Source organism: Suncus etruscus, chromosome 6, assembly GCF_024139225.1.
Source record: "Suncus etruscus isolate mSunEtr1 chromosome 6, mSunEtr1.pri.cur, whole genome shotgun sequence".
NCBI lineage: Eukaryota > Metazoa > Chordata > Mammalia > Eulipotyphla > Soricidae > Suncus > Suncus etruscus.
Window position 1 is genome coordinate 32,229,647 of NC_064853.1, and position 21,167 is coordinate 32,250,813.

Here is a 21,167-nt window from a genome sequence, read left to right on the forward strand (position 1 = left end):
TAGCAAGATATGCTGCAGTAGCAATGCAATGTTGAGAATGGCCACTAGATTACACTCCTTACTGGTTTAATTGATTCAGAAAAGCAGGGGCGGGCTTTCAGCCTTATCCTTCGTTCTTCAGTTAACAAGAAAGAAAAAGTGAGCTCGTGACAAGTCACACACAGTCAGCATCCCTAGCTCCAGCAATCTAAGGAAACTTGTCCAGTCCAGTGCAGTCTGACAAATAAGACAAATGAGCAGTGTGGATTCTCCAATAGCTTTATTAACTCCCTCCTTCTGAGGGTGGCAGGATATTAAAGCTGGGGAGCTTGTAAGGAAGTAAGAAAGCTGTCGTCTTAGTAGGGATCATTAAAGGGGTACAGAGGATGCCCTGCATCTCTTGGGACTCTCTTCCCATCCACCTGAAATGAAAGATGAAGAACTTCTTTAGCAGGAATTGACCATCCAAAGATTCTAGATATGTTTCCTGATAGTTTCCTGAATCTCAGCTATATTCAGCACTTGGTAATAAGGCAGTGACCAAGACCCTGGCATCAATGAATAGAAAGTCAAAGTCTGGGGCCGGAGAGATAGCATGGAGGTAAGGCGTTTGCCTTTCATGCAGGAGGTCATCGGTTCGAATCCCGGCGTCCCATATGGTCCCCCGTGCCTGCCAGGAGCAATTTCTGAGCCTGGAGCCAGGAATAACCCCTGAGCACTGCCGGGTGTGACCCAAAAACCACAAAAAAAAAAAAAAAAAAAAAAAGTCAAAGTCTTTTTTTTTTTTTTTGGTTTTTGGGTCACACCCGGCGGCACTCAGGGGCTACTCCTGGCTCTATGCTCAGAAATCAACCCCCGCAGGCTCAGGGGACCATATGGGATACTGGGATTCGAACCATCATCCTTCAGCATGCAAGGCCAAATGCCCTACCGCTATGCTATCTCTCTCCAGCTCCAAGAAAGTCAAAGTCTTAGTTGCATTCCATCTCTAAACCCACCCATCGCCAAACCCAAACCCATAGTCATGATATCAACTACATTCCATTACCAAACTCAGAACCAGATTGCCATTTAGAATGCTGACCTGGGTCCCCAGAACCTGCCAGCAATAATCCCTGAGTACAGAACCAGAAATAAGTCCTCGCATCACTGGGTGTGACCCAAAAACAAAAAGAACCCCCAGTGCCTAAGTTAGCCATTTTCTCTACAACATTCTCCTTCCTTATTGCCGAGAAAGACTGAGGTCAGAGAGGCAGAAATTCATTGTCAAGTTCACATTCTTCAATTGTGAGGGCAATACATACCGTAATCATGGGCACAATGTATCTCCAATTTTTATTCAGGGCATTGATCTGCTTCATCTCCTCCGGGGTAAAGGTAAAGTCAAATACCTGGGAGTAAGTGAGGGATGAAGGTCATGAATGGAAAGACTGCCTTCTCACCTAGCCTGGCCAAGAAACAAAGGACTGGGGCAGGAGCGATAGCACAGTGGTAGGGCATTTGCGTTGCACCTGGCCGACCTGGAACAAACCCAGGTTCAATTCCCAGCATCCCACATGGTCCTCAGAGCTTGCCAGGAGTAATTTCTGAGTGCAGAGCCAGGAATAATCCCTGAGCACCGCTGGGTGTGGCCCAAAAACGAAAAAAAAAAAAAAAAAAAAAAGAATCACAGGATTGCAAATGCATAAAGGGAGTGTGGCATGTACAGAAAGCACAGAAAGGCCATGCTCTCATCCCTCCTCCCACTTTCCCTTACAGTGATCCCACCTGTATGGCTCATCTAGATCCTTGTGTAATTAAATCATGAATCCAGGGGCTGGAGCGATAGCATAGTGGTAGAGTATCTGCCTTGCATGCAACTGACCCAGGACCAATCCAGGTTCGATTCCTGGCATCCCATATGGTCCCCCTAGCCTGTCAGGAGCGATTTCTAAGCACCACTGGATGTAGCCCCAAACCAATAAACATACAAACAAAAACAAACAAACAAAAAAACATGAATCCACTAGAGCAGAGCAAAGAAGAAAATTATATGTTCAGCAAATACCTGGATATTCTCCAGGATCCGTGAGGGTGTGATGCTTTTGGGGATGCAAATCACTTTCCGCTGGACCTGCCACCTGTCACCGGGGAGGAGAGGCAAGTGAGCAGGAAGAGTCAGTGCTCGTGAATATGGTTATGTCCTCTCCACAGCCTTCTCTCAGCTCCCAGTGCCGCCCAGTCCCACTGGAATAAGAACTTGTCCCAGACTGATAGCCTCTGTATCATGTGACAAGATTCTTAGCTTGCAGCTGGCCCACTGTTGATGTATTTAAGGAAATTACACAAAGTACATTTAAGAGGTGATGATACTCCCCACTATAATGGCAGATGAAACTGGCAGTTATTGGAGAGGCCCAGGGAAAAGACCAGAGCAGGGCCTACCCACCAGTAGGGAACCAGAGATAAAGTATCCTGCAGTCTGTATCCCTATTCTCTCTCAAAGTCTGGATTTAAAGGCCTACCTTGGCCCTCTCTGGCTTGTGAAATACATTTATCTCTGTCTCAGAAAAACAACCCAACCCACCCTCGCCTTACCCCCAACCCACCCCACCTTTACCCCCCCACCCCCCCCCCCACCGTTGTAGAAGCAGACTTCAGACTTCAAGCTAGGAATAAAAGGATATATTGTGTCTACTCCTCTCACTCTCTGGGCCTCTCTCTTGCGTTCCAAACCCCCCCAGCTCTGGGTGGGGCAGTCACAGGTGGCTACATTTTGGTGTCCCTGGGTAAAACACCTCACCCCACCCGGCAGCCTGGTCCCAGGGCCCTTGCAGCTCTGCAGATTTTGCAGCCCCATAAATAAGAAATTCCTCAATTCCTGCCTCCCCACTCTGCCTACCTCATTACCTTTCTCCCACAAAACAGTTGTACCTGAGCAAGATCTGGGCTGGAGACCTGTTGTACTTTTTAGCCAGTGCCAAGATCACTGGTTCTTCAAGTAGGACAGGTTCATTAGGATCACGCCAAGCACGGTCAGAGGAGCCCAAAGGGCTGTAGCCAGTCACCTCCAGGCCACGTGCCTGGCAGTGAGCTATCAGCTCATTCTGAGCCAGGTATGGGTGGCATTCCACCTGCATGAGAAAACGATCCACCATGTGGGTAGCCCTGCCCAGACAAGCATGTGCTACCCACCTCATTAGCCTACCCCTTATATCACAACCCTCTGGCCCACTTTTCTCCTTTTCCATTTCCTTTCCTTCCTGCATACACTTGGGTGCCTTTTATGTAGAGAAGTCTGCAAGTGGTCTACCTTCCAAACTGTGAGACCTTTCAAGGTAACAGACCTGCTCATACCTGCTCTGGCACCCCTAAACCAGCAGCTCTACCTGTGGAACTCACCTGCAGGACAGCAGGGCGCACTGAAGCCACACTAAGCAAATCATCAATCTGCCGGCTACTGAAGTTGGACAGGCCCAGGGCCCGCACCAGCCCCTTCCCCACCAAGGGTTCTAGAGCCTTCCATGTCTCCTTGTAGTCAGTAAAGTCATAGCGGATCGTCCCATCGGCGTTCTTAGGGAAGGGATTGTCTCCCTGCCTGGATGAGACAGCAACAGTGAATGGGCAACCACGAAAGACTTCTTTTTTTTTTTTTTTTTTTTTTTTGGTTTTTTGGATTACACCCAGCAGCACTCAGGGGCTACTCCTGGCTCTTTGCTCAGAAATCATTCCTGGCAGGCTCAGAGGACCACATGGGATGCCGGGATTTGAACCACTGACCTTCTGCATGAAAGGCAAACGCCTTTACCTTCATGCATCTCTCTGGCCCCACGAAAGACTTCTGATCTAACTGATCTACCTGTCACTGTCCTATACTCTAGGCCCTGAAAGGGAAATGGAAAGAACAAAAACACAGCACAGAATTAGAGATAGCACAGTGGCAGGGTGCTGGCCTTACAAGTGGTTGACCCAGGTTCAATCCCTGGCACCATCCCCTGAACATCTCTAAGAGGAATCCCTGAGCACTGCCAGTGTGGCCCCCAAACCAACAACAAGCAAACAAGAAACAGCAATATCGGAGAGATAACATGGAGGTAAGGCGTTTGCCTTTCATGCAGAAGGATGGTGGTTCAAATCCCAGCATCCTATATGATCCCCTGTGCCTGCCAGGGGAGATTTCTGAGCCTAAAGCCAGGACTGACCCCTGAGCACTGCCAGGTGTGACCCAAAAACCAAAAAAAAAAAAAAAAAAAAAAAAGAAACAGCATTATCCCTTGGAGTGGTCACAAATACCTAAACACTACTACAAATGCCCCCACAATCCTAAAACAAGAATAAAGGGGCAGGTTGGGCACTTGCCGTACCTTGCATGCAGCAAACCCAGGTTTGATCCCCAGCATCCCATAGCATGCCCTGAGCACCACCAGGAATGATTCCTGAGTGAAGAGCAAGGAGTAACCCCTGAGCATCACCAAGTATAGCCAAAACAAAATTAAAAAAAAAAAAAAAGGAGCCTGAGAGATAGCATGGAGGTAAAAGCGTTTGTCTTGCATGCAAAAGGATGGTGGTTCAAATCCCGGCATTCCACATGGTCCCTCAAACCTGCCAGGGGCGATTTCTGAGCATAGAGCCAGGAGTAACCCTGAGCGCTGCCGGTGTGACCCAAAAACAAAAACAAAAAAAAATTTAAAAAAAGGTGGAGGTAAAGAAAACCAAGATTTTTCTTTTACTCTTCTAGACTGTGACCCAGATATTAACTTCAGGATGTCCAGTGCCTTCCTCTGCTTCCCAGACACTTTCTCTAGAAAGTCTGCCCAGCTGTGTGCTCAGGAGCATCTCCTGCAGCCTCCTTCTAACAACATAGGCCACTGGGAGGCACACTGCCAGGTTCTTCACATCCTCTCCCCAAAAGTTCATTCTCTATGGCTAGCTCAAGAGCTTGCTCAACATAATTGAGTCCCTCTCATGAGTTAATATTCTTTTTTTTTTTGTTTTGTTTTGTTTTGTTTTGTTTTTGAGTCACACCCGGCAGCGCTCAGGGCTCACTCCTGGCTCTACGCTCAGAAATTGCTCCCTAGCAGGCTCGGGGACCATATGGGATGCCGGGATTCAAACTACTGTCCTTCTGCATGCAAGGCAAATGCCCTACCTCCATGCTATCTCTCTGGCCCCAATATTTCTTTTTTTTTTGTTTTGTTTTGTTTTGTTTTGTTTTTGGGCCACACCCGGTAACGCTCAGGGGTTACTCCTGGCTATGCGCTCAGAAGTTGCTCCTGGCTTGGGGGACCATATGGGACACCGGGGGATCGAACCGCGGTCCGTCCGAGGCTAGCGCAGGGAAGGCAGGCACCTTACCTTTAGCGCCACCGCCCGGCCCCCCAATATTTCTTTTGAGGTTTGTTTTTGGGCCATACTCAGTGACACTCAGATCATTCCTCAAGTAAGTGCTGGGAATCCAACACACACAGCAAGCACCTTAGCACTATACCAGTCCCTTACAAGTGGTTGCTACTCCCTCTTGAGGTAAATCACTGCCACAACTTTTGACTCTAGATGTATACCCAGATGAATACACAGGCTTACTCAAAAGCATAAGGCCAGTGTATCAGGTATAAATCCAAATACTCCAGCTGGAGGTCAGCCAGTGTCTTCCGAAGGGCAGGCTCCACATCCTCCGGGCGGTGCTTGGTGTTCCACAGCTTGGATGTCACGAACACTTCCTCCCGGGCCACCGCCTGGAGCATGAGGCAGGGCCCAGAGTTAGACCCAAGGGCCCCAGTCTCACCACATTACCTCTGGGAAAGGAGCTGGAAGGAAGCAGATCCCTGAGCAGCCCCAGGCCGAAGCCCCCCCCCCCCCCCCCACACACACACACCCGGCCTGCAGCCTCAGGCCCTTACCTTGCCAGGTCCCACATTCTCCTTCAGAGCCTCCCCAATTTCAGCCTCATTGCCGTAGATGGCAGCACAGTCAATGTGGCGGTAGCCTACACTCAAGGCATGCTTAACAGCTGCTTTCACCTGCAATGGAGAGAAGCAGAGGAGTCAGTACTTTCAATGTGGGCCAGTAGCTGCTGGAAAGGAAAAGAGAAAGAGGGAAAGAGAGGAAAAGAAAGAGTATCACTGATGGGGGGGTGGGCCAGCAGACGGCAGGCATCCAAGCAGTGGGAGTAGAAGGAAAAGTTGATTGTAGTCTAAGGAATCCAAAGCCTCTTAAGGTGCTCCTAAATCCTTTCTCTTCGTCCTACAACCCCCAGAGTTCCTTCCTACCCAAGCCAAAGTCAGTTCAGCCAACTCAGCATTAAACAATGTGGAGGGCTGGGGAGATAAAAGTGATAAGGCACATGCCTACTAAATCAAAGCCCAAAGTTCAAAATCCTCTCCAATCCTGTATCATAGGGTCTCCTGAGCACCATCAGGTACAGCCCTGGAAGCCAATGAGTACCAGCCACACCACTGGGGTATCACCATAGCTGGGGTAGAACTGTCAAACTGATTCAGCTAGAGACCCCTGCAAAGAAAATAAACAAAAACCTAACAAGTTGTGCCTGGACTAGCATAAAGATTTTAGTGCATCTTTTTTTTTTTTTAATTTTGTTTGTTTGAGGGCCACATCTGGCAGCACTCAGGGGTTACTTCTAGCTCTGTGCTCAGAAATCATTCCTGGAAGGCTCAGGAGATCATGTGGGATGCTGGAAATCGAACCTGGGTCTGTCCAGGGGTTGGCCACATGCAAGGTAAACACCCTACTGCTGTGAAATCTCTTGGCCTCTTTAGCCTTCCTTCCTTCCTTCCTTCCTTCCTTCCTTCCTTCCTTCCTTCCTTCCTTCCTTCCTTCCTTCCTTCCTCCTTCCTTCCTTCCTTCCTTCTTCCTTCCTTCCTTCTTCCTTCCCTCCTTCATTCCCTCCCTCCCTCCCTCCCTCCCTTCCATTCTTTCTTTCTTTCTTTCTTTCTTTCTTTCTTTCTGTCTTTCTGTCTGTCTGTCTGTCTGTCTGTCTGTCTTTCTTTCTTTCTTTCTTTCTTTCTTTCTTTCTTTCTTTCTTTCTTTCTTTCTTTCTTTCTTTCTTTCTTTCTTTCTTTCTTTCTTTTTTGGTTTTTGGGCCACACCCAGTGACACTCAGGTTACTCCTGGCTCTGCGCTTAGAAATTGCTCCTGGATTGGGGGACCATATGGGACACCAGGGGATCAAACCGAAGTCCATCCTAGGCTAGTGCATGCAAGGCAAGCGACTTATGGCTTGTGACACCACTTTGGCCCCTCTTTCTTTTTTGGGGGGGGGGTTTGGTTTTGGGGCAACATCCAGAGGTTCTCAGGGGTTACTCCTGGTTCTGTGCTCAGAAATCGCTTCTGGCAGGCTTGGAGACCACATGGGATGCTGGGAATAGAACCCAGATTTGTCCTGGGTCAGCGCATGCAAGACAATAGCCCTAGTGTGGTGCTATCTCTCTGGCCCATTTAGTACATCTCTCTGAATAAAATATGTAGGGACATTGGGGGGGGGTGCGGAGAGATCATACAACAGGTAGGATGATTGCTTAGTTTGCATGTGGTAGACCCAGCACCACCTATGATCCCCAAGTCTGTCAGGAGTGATTCCTGAGTACAGAAATAGGAGTAAGCCTAGTTCTAGTAAGTCCTAATCACAGCTGAGTGTGATCCATTAAAAACAAAAGAAAATAAATATGGAAGGACAAATTAACAGAAGTATATAAGTCACAAAAGCTGACTAGTATAGCAGATGGAGTACTTGCCTTGCATGTGGCAACCCAGTTTCAATCCCGGCACTTCAAATGGTCCTCAGAAGCCTGCCAAGGGTGATCCCTGAGCACTGTAAGTAGTAAGCCCTGAAACTGTAGAATGTAGCAAAAGAGAAGGGAGGGAGGAAGCAAGGAAGGAAGGAAGGAAGGAAGGAAGGAAGGAAGGAAGGAAGGAAGGAAGGAAGGAAGGAAGGAAGGAAGGAAGGAAGGGAGGTAGGGAGTGAGGGAGTGAGGGAAGGAAGGGAGTGAGGGAGTGAGGGAAGGAGGGAGGAAGGGAGGGAGGGAGAGAAGGAAGGAGGGATGGAGGGAGGAAGGGAAGGAAGGGAAGAAGGGAAGGAAGGGAGGGAGGAAGGAAGGAAAGAAGGAAGGGAAGAAGGGAAGGAAGGGAGGGAGGGAGGGAGGAAGCAAGGAAGGAAGGAAGGAAGGAAGGAAGGAAGGAAGGAAGGAAGGAAGGAAGGAAGGAAGGAAGGAAGGAAGGAAGGAAGGAAGGAAGGAAGGAAGGAAGGGAGAGAGAAAGAGAGAGAAGTATATAGGCCATAGATACAGAATCCTAGTTCTGAGGAGCTGCTTAAAGAAATGGGACACAAGGGCCCGGAGAGATAGCACAGCGGCATTTGCCTTGCAAGCAGCCGATCCAGGACCAAAGGTGGTTGGTTCGAATCCGGGTGTCCCATATGGTCCCCCGTGCCTGCCAGGAGCTATTTCTGAGCAGACAGCCAGGAGTAACCTCTGAGCACTGCTGGGTGTGGCTCAAAAAACAAAAACCAAAAAAAAAAAAAAAAAAAAAAAAAAAAAAAGAAATGGGACACAGGGCTGGAGAGATGGTTCAATAGGCTAAAGCAGGGGTCTCAAACTCGCGGCCCACCTTCAAATATCGCAGTATTCGCGATTAATTCACTTACCGAATAATCGCAATAAAAATCGCATTAATAAGAAAAAAGTTACATTAAAAATTCGCATATCCTGAGCAGTTCTGTTCGGGGTATGCAAATGTTTAATGTAATTTTTTGTGATTTTTTTTCTTATTAATGCGATTTTTTTTTTTTTTTTTTTTTTTGGTTTTTGGGTCACACCCGGCAGTGCTCAGGGGTTATTCCTGGCTCCAGGCTCAGAAATTGCTCCTGGCAGGCACGGGGGACCATATGGGGCGCCGGGATTCAAACCAATGACCTCCTGCATGAAAGGCAAACGCCTTACCTCCATGCTATCTCTCCGGCCCCCTAATGCGATTTTTTTATTGCGAATATTTGGTAAGCGAAATCCCTTATGAGGCCCTGCCTCACCCTGACTTTGCCTCCTGCGGCCCCCAGGTAAATTGAGTTTGAGACCCCTGGGCTAAAGCATTTGCTTTGCATGCATAGGTCCAAGTTCAATCCTTAGCATAGTCAGGAGACCCTGAGCACTACCAGGTGTAGCATCCCAAAAGAAGCAAAACAAAAGGTACCAGGCTGCTATTCAAGATCCCCCATTTAGGGACCAGAAAGCTAACCCAGAGGATAAGGCACTCGCTTTCCATGTGGCCAACCAGGTTCCTTTCTCAGCTGCACGTAAACCAGGTATAGCCCTAAGTACCACCAGGTACCCCAGAGGCCAGAGCAATAGTATAGCAGGGGCCAGAGAGATAGCATGGAGGTATGATGTTCGCTTTGCATGAAGAAGGACGATAGTTTGAATCCTGGCATCCCATATGGTCCCCCGAGCCTGCCAGGAGTGATTTCTGAGAGCAGAGCCAGGAGTAACTCCTGAGCGCAGCTGGGTGTGACCCAAAACAAAAACAGGTAGCAGGTAGACTATTTGCCTTACAGACAGCCTACCCAGTTCACAATCAGGAGTCACTCGTGAGCACCACCAGGTATGGCCCAGAAACAAATAAAGATCCTCATTTAATTATATCTCTTACTATTCAAATATATTATGCTGACCCTACACTGACTCTGGCCCTGGTCTGTACCTCCAACCTTAAACCTGACTCTAGTCTCCAGTCCCATGCCTTCATCACATAGTTAATTCTTTTTTTTTTTTTTTTTTTTTTTTGGTTTTTGGGTCACACTTGGCAGCGCTTAGGGGTTACTCCTGGCTCCACGCTCAGAAATCGCCCCCAGCAGGCTCGGGGGACCAGATGAGATGTCGGGATTCGAACCACTGTCCTTCTGCATGCAAGACAAATGCCTTGCCGCTGTGCTATCTCCTCGGCCCCTAATTCTTAAATTTGTCCTCAAGTCATGTCAAGTACTTGTCTGGAGTACAAAAAAACCCACTTCAGAGTCCTAGGAAGGAAAACATCTGCATTGCCCAACCACACAAAAAAATCCCAGCCCAAAACACAAGCTCTAGAGAAGAGTTGGGTATAGGACCTCCAAACTCAGTCCCAAACTTCTCTAAACTGACTCAGAGTCCAAGGAGCAAAGAGGAGGATGTGCCTCCCACAAGGTAGCAGCTGAATTACTGGCTATGAGAACCCCAAAAAGCAGGTCCCCAATCACGGGCTCTCCTAAGCCAAGAGTTTTTTTTTTTTTTTTTTTTTTTGGGCCACACCCAGCGGCACTCAGAAATAGCTATCTGCTCAGAAATAGCTCCTGGCAGGCACCAGGGACCATATGGGATGCCGGGATTCAAACCAACCACCTTAGGTCCTGGGTCGGCTGCTTGCAAGGCAAAAACTGCTGTGCTATCTCTCCGGCCCCTAAGCCAAGAGTTTTTAAACTCCACTACCAACAGACTTTTCTTTCTTTTTCTATTTTACTAGGTAGTCAAGATCATGCCTTTTGCATAAGAGGAATGTGGTCACCTTAGAGCTATAACACCAGTCCTTTGGCTGATTATTATTTTCCTTTCTTCTTTTTTTTTTTTTTTTGGTTTTAGGGCCACACCCAGCGGTGCTCAGGGGTCCTCCTGGCTATCTGCTCAGAAATAGCTTCTGGCAGGCACGGGGGACCATATGGGATGCCGGGATTCGAACCAACCACCTTAGGTCCTGGGTCGGCTCTCTCCAGCCCATTTTCTTTTTTCAATTATTATTTTCAATCCTTTTACTAAGAAAAATGTCTATCCATGGGCTGGAAAGATAGCACAGCGGTAGGGCGTTTGCCTTGCATGAGAATGACGGTGGTTCGAATCTCGGCATCCCATATGGTCCCCCGAGCCTGCAATTTCTGAGCATAGATTTCTGAGTGTAGAGTCAGCAGTAGCCCCCTGAGCGCTGCTGGGTGTGACCTCCACCAAAAAATAAGTCTACACATGGAAAGGTTACACAACACCTTCAGAATCCCATAAACACCTTCACTTTGCAACTCATTCAGCAAAATCTAAATGATTAACCATCAGGTTCTTTAAAAGAGACTTGCTAGCCTTTGGTTTATACAGTTGACCTGGTTATTCTTCAAACCCTGCCACATACTCTGTGCTGAACTCTGGCCTGAGCACAAGAGAGAGTTTCAGCTGTCAAGGAGCCCAAGTGGAAAAGACATGAGAACATAAGGTGCTGCGTTCCACTTGGGGGTCACTGTGGGACAAGCACAGAGCCATCACACGGGGAGTGGTTTCTTCCCTAGGCCCTTGGCCTGCTGTGCCCACAGCCCCACTCTGAGCCAGTAGGGAAAGTCCTAGAGTCACTGCTGGTATCTTCTTCTCCCAGCCTCAAGGCTTATCTTATCTAAAGAGAAACTTACAGAAGCGACTAAGCAAAATACAAGGACCCTTTCTCAATAGAGGTGGCTGAAGCTGTTTCCCTCATCCCATCACCTGGCCAGGCTCACTCTTCCAGGTGCCCAATCCAATCAGGGGCATCTTCTGCCCTGTGTGCAGCAGGACACTGGAAGCTGCCATTGTTGCCTGGAAAACAGAGAGGGAGAAAGTGATGTGAGGATTAAGGATTGCTTCTTGAGGGGCTGGAGCAATAGCATAGTGGTAGGGCATTTGCCTTACATGCGGCCAACCCCAGACAGACTCTGGTTCGATTCCCAGTATCCCATATGGTTCCCCGAGCCTGCCGGGAGCAACTTTGGAGCGCAGAGTAGGGAGTAACCCCTGAGCACTGCCCAGTGTGGCCCAAAAACAAAACAAAACAAAAATACAAATTCAGGAAGACTTTTTCAGTTTTTTTAGTCTATAATCTGATTGTAGGAGCCACCCTTTAAGTCTAAGAGGATGAGGAGGGGGGCCGGTGAGGTGGCGCTAGAAGTAAGGTGTCTGCCTTGCAAGCACTAGCCAAGGAAGGACTGCGGTTCGATCCCCAGGCGTCCAATATGGTCCCCCCAAGCCAGGGGCAATTTCTGAGTGCTTAGCCAGGAGTAACCCCTGAGCATCAAACGGGTGTGGCCTGAAAAACCAAAAAAAAAAAAAAAAAAAAAAGAGGATGAGGAAGATGGATTCTGGGTCACTCCTGGTGGTATAGCAGCTATTCTTACCTCTGTGCTGGATTACCATGCAGTGCTGGGAATTCAACCATGGTCAACTACATGTAAAACAAATACCTTAACCCCTTTACCACCTCTGGCCCAGGAAGCCACTCTTCTCTAAGACAAAAATAAAATTAGGGACTGGGTGCCGGAGAGATAGCATGGAGGTAAGGCATTTACCTTACATGCAGAAGGTTCAAATCCCAGCATCTCATATGGTCCCCTGAGCCTGCCAGGAGCGATTTCTGAGCAGAGAGCCAGGAGTAACCCCTGAGCGCTGCTGGGTGTGACCCAAAAAAAATAAAATAAAATAGGGCCTGGAGAGATAGCACAGCGGCGTTTGCCTTGCAAGCAGCCGATCCAGGACCAAAGGTGGTTGGTTCGAATCCCGGTGTCACATATGGTCCCCCGTGCCTGCCAGGAGCTATTTCTGAGCAGACAGCCAGGAGTAACCCCTGAGCACTGCCGGGTGTGGGCCCCCCCCAAAAAAAAAAGAAAAGAAAAGAAAATTAGGGACTGGAAGGGCCAGAGAGATAGCACAGCGGTAAGGCGCTTGCCTTGCAAGCAGCCGATACAGGACCGATGGTGGTTTGAATCCCGGCATCCCATATGGTTCCCAGTGCCTGCCAGGAATGATTTCTGAGCACAGAGCCAGAAGTAACCCCTGAGCGCCGCTGGGTGTGATCCAAAAACCAGAAAGAAAAACAACCCCCCCAAAAAATCAAAGAATCGTTTAAAGGGACCGGAGAGATAGCATGAAGGTAGTGCATTTGCTTTGCATGCAGAAGGATGGTGGTTTGAATCCCGGCATCCCATATGGTCCCCTGAGCCTGCCAGGAGCGATTTCTGAGCATAGAGCCAGGAGTAACCCCTGAGCACTGCCGGGTGTGACCAAAAACTAAAAAAAAAAAAAAAAAAATCAGGGACTGGAAATAGTATAGCTTGCCTTGCATGCGCCTGATCCAAGTTCTATCCCCAGCATTCCATCTGCTATATCTCCCAGGATATCCCATATCCTCCAGATCCCCAAGCACCACCAGATATAATTACTGAGTGCAGACCCAACCAGGAGTTAAATCTTGAGCAATTTGGGACTGGGTATGGCACGAAAACAAACCAAAGAAATTGAAAACAAAACTGTTCAGTGCGCCAGAGAGTACAGTAGGTATGGTGTTTTACTCTGCACATGGCCAATCCAAACTCCATATCCAGACCTGCCAGAAGAGATCCTGAAGCACAGAACAAGAAGCCCTGAGTCCCATTGGCTGTTACTCTCCCCCCACAAATAAAACCCTGTTCAAACTGGACAGTACTGTGTCCTCAAATTTGGTAGGGCCACCAGGATTCAAGCAAGCAAGTAGCTTGTACCTTATAGCTACCCCAGGGTCTGCGGGGTTTCCAGGTCTAGATCCCCAGGTAAGTAACCTTTTGGCCTCTCTGCCCAGATTTCTCAGCACAGAAGAGGGTTCTGAAATTACATCTGTGCTGAGAGCTTGCACAAAAACCCTAAGAGGAAAAGGAAGAAACATGATGCTTGGTTCTCCCTTTCTTTTGTGATGAAACTAAAAGGATCAAGTCTTGGCGGGGCAGAGATCATAGAGGTGAAAACATCTAACAAAGATCCACAAGACAAAAGCTCCAAAGGAGCCTATGGACTTTGTGAAAAGGTATATATGCCTTACTTGAGTCTCTAGGTTCAATCTCATAAAAAAAAAAAAAAAAAAAAGGTGAGGAAATCCATAGTGATTGCAGTGGGTAGGGCATCTGCCTTGCAAGTGGCTGACCCAGGTTCAATTCCCAGCATACCATATGGTCCCCCTGAGTCTGCCAAGAATGATTTCTAAAAGAGAGAGAAGGGAAAAAAAAGAGGGGGGGGTCTGCAAGAAGACCAATGTTTTTCATTAGGATTCAAAATCAGCTCTGCTTGCTATTCACTCTATTTCTCCATTTCTTGCCTGTGGCAATAGCTTTCCGACCCAGCTCTTCTAATCCTACCAGGAGTGATCACTACATGCAGTCAAGAGTAAATCCAGAGTACCATTAGGTGTACCAAAGCAGGATGGGGATGGGTTCAGTGACAGAGCACTTGCTCTTTTGAATTTGTGGGTCTCTGTGTTCAATTTCCAGCACCATAGGTGTCCTAAGCATGTCTAGATGTGGCCTGAAAAAAAAACTAAAAAATGTGCCAAAAAAAATCTAATATGTTCATAGTAGTACAATGCATGATGTTTAAAAGTTTGCATCGGCCAACCCTGATACTACGTCGTGGGGTGATACCAAGCACAAATCCAGGGATTAGCCCAAAAGAAATATATTTGTGTGTGTGGTAGGAAGGCACACATTGCTGTGCTCAGGGGTTACTTCTGGCTCTGCACTAAGAATTACTCCTGGCAATGCTCAAAGGACTATATGGCATGCTAGGGACTGAACCTAGGTCAGCTATATACAAGGTAAGTGGCCTGCAGTACTATCATATCACTCTGGCCCCACTCCTAAGAAATGCTAGGTATAATCTAACATCTCACCACCTTCGTAAAAAAAAAAAAAAAAAAAAAAAAGCCAGGCAAGGACAGAAAGCTAGCTTAATGAGCTGAAACCCTGTTTTGGATGTAGGAGTCCAGAGTTCCAAGGGACCACATGACTCCCCAGGAGAGACTCACCCCAGCCCCAAGCACTAAGTCAGCAGTAGTTCTCAGTACCATTATTAGGTGTGACCCAAAGCAAAGCAAACAAAAAGTCATCTATTGAAAGTATTTCAGGGGTAGAAGAAATAAAAAAGCATTTATCTTGTACACTGCCAATCCCATTCTGATTTCCAGCACAACCATGAGTAACCCCTGGGAACTAAGTCAGGAGTAAACTCTCAACAGAGCCAGGCATGCTCCCCTTCACACACACACAAAAGTATTTCAATTCATTTAAGCTATGTCTGAGTATTAACAAGGCCACACCTAAATGTGGGATTAGCAGATCCAGGGATTAGCTCCCCAAAAATCTGTGGGGGGGGGCACACCTGGCTCTGCTCAGGTGTAACTCCTGGCTCTGCATTCAGAAATCACTCCTGGCAGGGCTAAGGGGACTATATGGGATACAAGCAATCATCAAATGCAGGTACAAGGCAAGCTCCCTATCAATTGTGCTATGGCTCTGGCCCCAACAGTCTTTTTTTTTTTCTTTTAAACAAATGACAGGGATTAGTGTATCTTCTGTGCTTTTTAAGAAGGCAACAATAGGGGCTGGAGAGATAGCATGGAGGTAAGGCATTTGCCTTGCATGCAGAAGGACGGTGGTTCGAATCTCAGCATCCCATATGGTACCCCGTACCTGTCAGGAGTGATTTCTGAGCGTAGAGCCAGGAATAACGTCTGAGCGCTGCCAGGTGTGACCCCCCCCCCAAAAAAAGAAGGCAACAATAAAAGTGTGTGTGTGTGTGTGTGTGTGTGTGTTGATTTTGTTTTGAGGTCACACATACAGAGGTGCTCAGGTTTTAACCGGGCTGCATGCTCAGGGATCACTCCCAGTGATGTTCCTGAGACCATATGTAGTGCCAGGGGTCAAACCCAGTCAGCCAGTCAGCTCTCCAAAAAAACCATCTTTACTATTAACGGTATGCCAAATTTGGTTTGTTTGATTAGGTTAAAAATGCTTTTAGGGAGGCCGGAGAGATAGCATGGAGGTAAGATGTTTGCCTTGCATGCAGAAGGACGGTGGTTCGAATCCCAGCATTCCATATGGTCTCTTGCCTGCCAGGGGCGATTTCTGAGCATAGAGCCAGGAGTGACCCCTGAGCGCTGCCGGGTGTGACCCAAAAACCAAAAAAAGTAAATGCTTTTTTAGGGGCCAGAGAGATAGCACAGCGGTAGGGCATTTGCCTTGCATGCAGCCAATCCAGGACAGACAGTGGTTTGAATCCCGACATCCCATATGGTTCCCCATGCCTGCCAGGAGCGATTTCTGAGCGCAAAACCAAGAGTAACCCCTGACCATCGCTGGGTGTGACCCAAAAACAAAAAAAAAGAAAAAAAAATCACTCCTGGAGGTGGGGGGCATTTATGGTGCTTGCCTGCGATCAAACCCAGGTGATCAAACCCAGGTTGGTGGCTGCTTGCAAGGCAAATGCCACACCAGCAGTCCTATCTCTCCTGCCCCTACTACTTGACGAAGGCTTACAAAATTTTAAAAAACAGGCTGGAGAGTGCTTGGAGAGACAGTACAGCAAGTATGGTACTTGCTTTGTATGCAACTGACCCAGGTTCAATCCCCAGAATTCCATATAGTTCCTGGGGTCCTGCCAGTAGTAATTCCTGAGTGCAAAACAGTAGTACTCACTGAGCACTGATGAGTGTGTTCCTCCACCCAAAACAAATGTCCAGAAAGATAATACAGCAGATAGGGAGCTTGCCTTGCACATGGTAGACCTAGGTTTGATCCCCAGAATCCCCTATCATCCCCTGAGCCCTGCTAAGGAATGATCTTTGAGCACTGAGTAAGGAGTAAGCTCTGAGCACTACCAGGTATGACCCCAAACCAAACAAAAAATTTTTTTTGGTGTTTGGGCCACAACCAGGATAGACCTGGATTGGATCCCCAGCATTACATTGGTCCCCAGAACCTATCAGGAGTGATTCCTGAGCTCAGAGCCAGGAGTAACCCCTGAGTGCCGCCAAGTGTACACCCCCACAAAGTAAGAGTATATTTTCTAAATAAATCTTTCTCCGCTGCCTCTGTTTGGCTCTGTTTATCTGCTTCTAGTTCGCTTCCTTCTTGCAACAATCCACTCCCCAAATCCAACATGTGGTCCAAACTCTTTCAGCAGTTCTCTCCTATCCTCAAGATAAAGAGCAGGCCCATTAATAAAGCCCTTTGTAACCCACCATGGAACCTTCCTCCCTTCACCTCTTCACTCCAGCTACTCCAGACTCTGCAGAACCAGCCATTCGGGAGAGAGAACAAGGCCAGATCAGAAACATCGATGCTCTTCAAAAAAATGTCCTGCAGCCCCTGAGTAGGTACACACAGGCTTAAAAGGGAAGTTTTGTTTTGTTTTGATTTGGTTTTTGGTCCCACCCGGCAGCGCTCAGGGGTTACTCCTGGCTCAATGCTCAGAAATCGCTCCTGGCAGATTCGGGGACCATATGGGAAGCCGGGATTCGAACCACCGACCTTCTGCATGCAAGGCAACGCCTTACCTCCATGCTATCTCTCTGGGGCCCCATTAAAAGGGAAGTTTTAATAGCAGCCCCATTTTGTGACAGTACAAACTCCAAATCTCACTTGACAAACCTTGAAGCCAACAACTCTGATTGTCTAAAAACCACAGTAGAGGGCCCTAGATAGTACCAGGGGTGGAGTATTTGCCTAGTAAGAGGCCACCCGACCTTATTATCTGGCATTCCCCAAGGTCCTCCAAGCAAATGGATTCCTGAGCTCAGAGCCCTGTGCGCGGCGGGTGTGCAAAATTAATGAATAAAAATCTCAAAATAATAAACAATTTTCCAACTAAGTCTTGCCCCTTTCACTCTTCTGCTCTAGTTGCAGGGGCGGATACTTCCATAGGCAAGCAGCAAGGCCCCATCCAGGTGGCTTTGGACAACGAGAGCCTTCGCTGGAGAAACTCACCTCTGCAAGAGCACAGAGTGTGAATGCGCAGTGAGTGTTTTCGGCTCACTTCGGAGTCGCTCCCGAGAGCCAGAGAGCCCCGACTTCCGGGACCCAGAGCAGCGAGGCAAGCAGCAATGGAAGTCGTGGAAGCTAAGGCTCTGGAAGGAAGCAAAGACCCGGGGACTTAAGGCTAGCGGCGAAGAGGAAACCCCGCCCAGAGAAGGGGCAGGGGCCGGACTTTCCGCGTCACGTGCGATAACGGACCCCGCCCTTTGGACCCCGACGATGCCGAGGGATGGAGACCAGACCTCCCGCGCCGCCCGCGTTTGGAGATCCCACCTCTCCGAGCAGCCTGCAGCGCCGTGGTCCACGTGGCGCGCTCCGAAGGCGGGGCCCCGCCGGGCCCACAATGCACTGCGCGCCCACCTCGCCGCGCGCTCAGCCGTCGCGCCGCTTCCTGCGGGAGAGCCGAGGCGCCTACCTGTTGCCCTCTCTGATCCCCCGAGCCTGCCAGGAGCGGTTTCTGAGCGCAGAGCCAGGGGGAACCCCTGAGCATCACCGAGTGTGGTCCCAAAACAAAACAAAACAAAAATGTTGTCGGGGGACCCCAGTAAAGATAGCACAGCAGGTTAGGGCTCTTGCCTTGCACGCAGGCCCCACCAGGTCCATCTCCAGCCAGCATCCCTTATGGCCCCCTAAGAGAGCATCTACGAGAGTGATCCCTGAATGCAGAAAAGGGAGTAACCCCTGAGCACCACCAGGTGTGGATCAAAAATGTAAAAAAAGAAACAAGTGGGGCTAGAGAGAGAGCATAGAGGTAGGGTGTTTGCCTTGCATGCAGAGAAGGTCGTTGGTTCGAATCCCTGCATCTCATATGGTCCCCCGGGCCTGCCAGGAGCGATTTCTGAGCATAGAGCTAGGAGTAACCCCTGAGCTTGCTGGGTGTGACCCAAAATAAAAAAAATAAAAATAAAAAAAAGAAACAAGTTCATGATTCCTCTTTTCTGACCCTGGTCACAAAGATTTTTAAGCATGGTTTTATAAAATCTAATCTGTAAAAGGGAGTGATTTCTTATTATTTGGTTTTCATATATTGTAAACATTTTAATTGAAGTGTTGCATACACACAGAAAATTGTAGGGTGTTTTTTATTTTTGTTTTTTTGTTTTTGTTTTGTTTTTGGTTCACATCCGGCAGTGCTCAGGGGTTGTTACTCTTTTTTTTTTTTTTTTTTTTTTTTGGTTTTTGGGCCACACCCGGTAACGCTCAGGGGTTACTCCTGGCTATGTGCTCAGAAGTTGCTCCTGGCTTGGGGGACCATATGGGACACCGGGGGATCGAACCAGCGGGTCCGTCCAAGGATAGTGCAGGCAAGGCAGGCACCTTACCTTTAGCGTCACCGCCCGGCCCCTCAGGGGTTACTCTTGGCTCTACACTCAGAAAGCGCTCCTGGCAGTCTCAGGGGACCATATGGGATGCCAGGATTCGACCACCGTCCATGAAAGGCAAACGCCTTACCTCCATGCTATCTCTGCGGCCCCTGTAGGGTTGTATTTTAAGGTGGGTACAGCTAACTGTGCTTATGGGTTGCTCCTCAGAAACCAAGTTGGGTGGTGGAGAATTTCAGGGAGAGTACTGTGACTAGAGCTACTGGCTACTTTTTTATTTGCTTGGGATCATATCTTGCAGTGTTCTGGAGTTTCTCCTGGCAGTGTTCTGGGAAACATGGGATGCCAGAGATCAAACCCAGGTCTATACTATCTGTTTGGTTTATCTGTTTATATGGGATGCCAGATATCAAACTCAGGTCAGCTGCATGCAAGGCAAATATCAATCAGCTATATTATTGTTCAATCTAATTCCTCAAGTTTCACTCTATTTTTCTCATTTGGTTGATTTTGCTTGCATTAGAATCATTGTCAATCTACATGTTCATGTTTTCCCACTAACCCTATTAAAATATAATCCAAGGGGGCAGAGCGATAGCGCAGCTGTAGGGCATTTGCCTTGCAGGCGGCTGACCCAGAACGGTCCTTGGTTCTATCCCCAGCGTCCCATATGGTCCTCCAAGACAGGTATGATTTCTGAGCTCATAGCCAGGAGTAACCCCTGAGCGTCACTGGTGTGGCCTAAAATCCAAAAAAATAAAAATAAAAGGGGCCGGAGAGATAGCATGGAGGTAAGGTGTTTGCCTTTCATGCAGAAGGTCATCAGTTCGAATCTGGCTTCCCATATGGTCCCCAATGCCTGCCAGGAGCAATTTCTGAGCATGGAGCCAGGAGTTTCCCATGAGCAGTGCCAGGTGTGACCCAAAAACCACACACAAAAAATATAATAATAAAATAAAAAAATAAAAACAAAAAATAGGGGCCGGGCGGTGGCGCTAGAGGTAAGGTGCCTGCCATGCCTGCACTAGCCTTGGACGGACCCGGTTCGATCCCCCGGTGTCCCATATGGTCCCCCAAGCCAGGAGCAACTTCTGAGCGCATAGCCAGGAGTAACACCCCTGATCTTTACCGGTGTGGCCCAAAAACCAAAATAATAAATAAATAAATAAATAAATAAATAAATAAGTAAGTAAGTAACTCCTGCGCTCTGCCACTGGGTGTGGTCCAAAACTCCTCCCAAAAAATCCAAATATAATTGTGTGTGTGTGGTTTTTTTTTTTTTGGGGGGGTGTCATACCCGGCAGTGTTCAGGGGTTACTCTTGGCTCCATGCTCAGAAATTGCTCCTGGCAGGCACGGGGGACCAGATGGGACGCTGGGATTCAAACCCATGACCTACTGCATGAAAGGCAAATGCCTTACCTCCATGCTATCTCTCCGACCCCAAAATCCAAATATAATTGAGATTGAGATTGTTCCCCTTCCCTTGTGAAATCTTTCTTGGAAATGGTTACGGTGTCTTTGATCCTTGAACCATGAACAGGTGAATGGCGAATATATGATCAACAACTTTCAAGACTCCACAGTCTGACAAAACCAAATCCTATGACCTTTACTATGATCATCCTATGACCATCCCTCACATGCCCATAAGCTGATCAATTACACATCTCTAGTTCCTTGTATCTGGCTTTAAAGACACTTTACTTGTCCCATCTGTGGACAGGCTTGACTTTGGGGTACTGCTGTCTCCCTTGCCTGTTTGCTATAACAAACATACCCCCTTTTTCTGAAAACCGTATTCTGTGACTGGCTTGAGAAACAAAGTGTCAGAGATCTTTGGTATCAAATACATAAAACGTGGATTTTCTGGCACCACCAGAAAAACGCTTATGAAAGCCACATTGCTGATTAAATTACAGATTTGAGATTTGATATAACCCTTTGGAAATACAAGCAATGTCTTGTATTTATGTGGTGTGTGTGTGTGTGTGTGTGTGTGTGTGTGTGTTTCTTGGCAACAATAGGCAAAAAACAGGACTTTTATGTATTTTTTAGTTTTTGGGC

At 47.9% G+C, this 21,167-nt stretch overlaps 1 protein-coding gene and 1 pseudogene across 1 annotated transcript; one reads left to right on the forward strand and one right to left on the reverse strand.

Moving 5' to 3' along the window:
- Positions 1-242: 242 nt before the first annotated feature.
- On the reverse strand, positions 243-18,085 carry AKR1A1 (aldo-keto reductase family 1 member A1). The gene is made up of 9 exons (XM_049774946.1): positions 17,732-18,085; positions 11,457-11,546; positions 5,859-5,978; positions 5,542-5,693; positions 3,361-3,556; positions 2,893-3,092; positions 2,027-2,099; positions 1,284-1,370; positions 243-401 (listed from the first exon to the last, which is right to left on the reverse strand). The coding sequence occupies exons 2-9, from the start codon at positions 11,538-11,540 to the stop codon at positions 336-338; spliced, it is 978 nt and encodes a 325-aa protein (XP_049630903.1). The 5' UTR covers positions 11,541-11,546; positions 17,732-18,085; the 3' UTR covers positions 243-335.
- LOC126011684 (galectin-3-like) overlaps positions 18,009-21,167 on the forward strand; it is a 33,416-nt pseudogene continuing 30,257 nt past the window's right edge.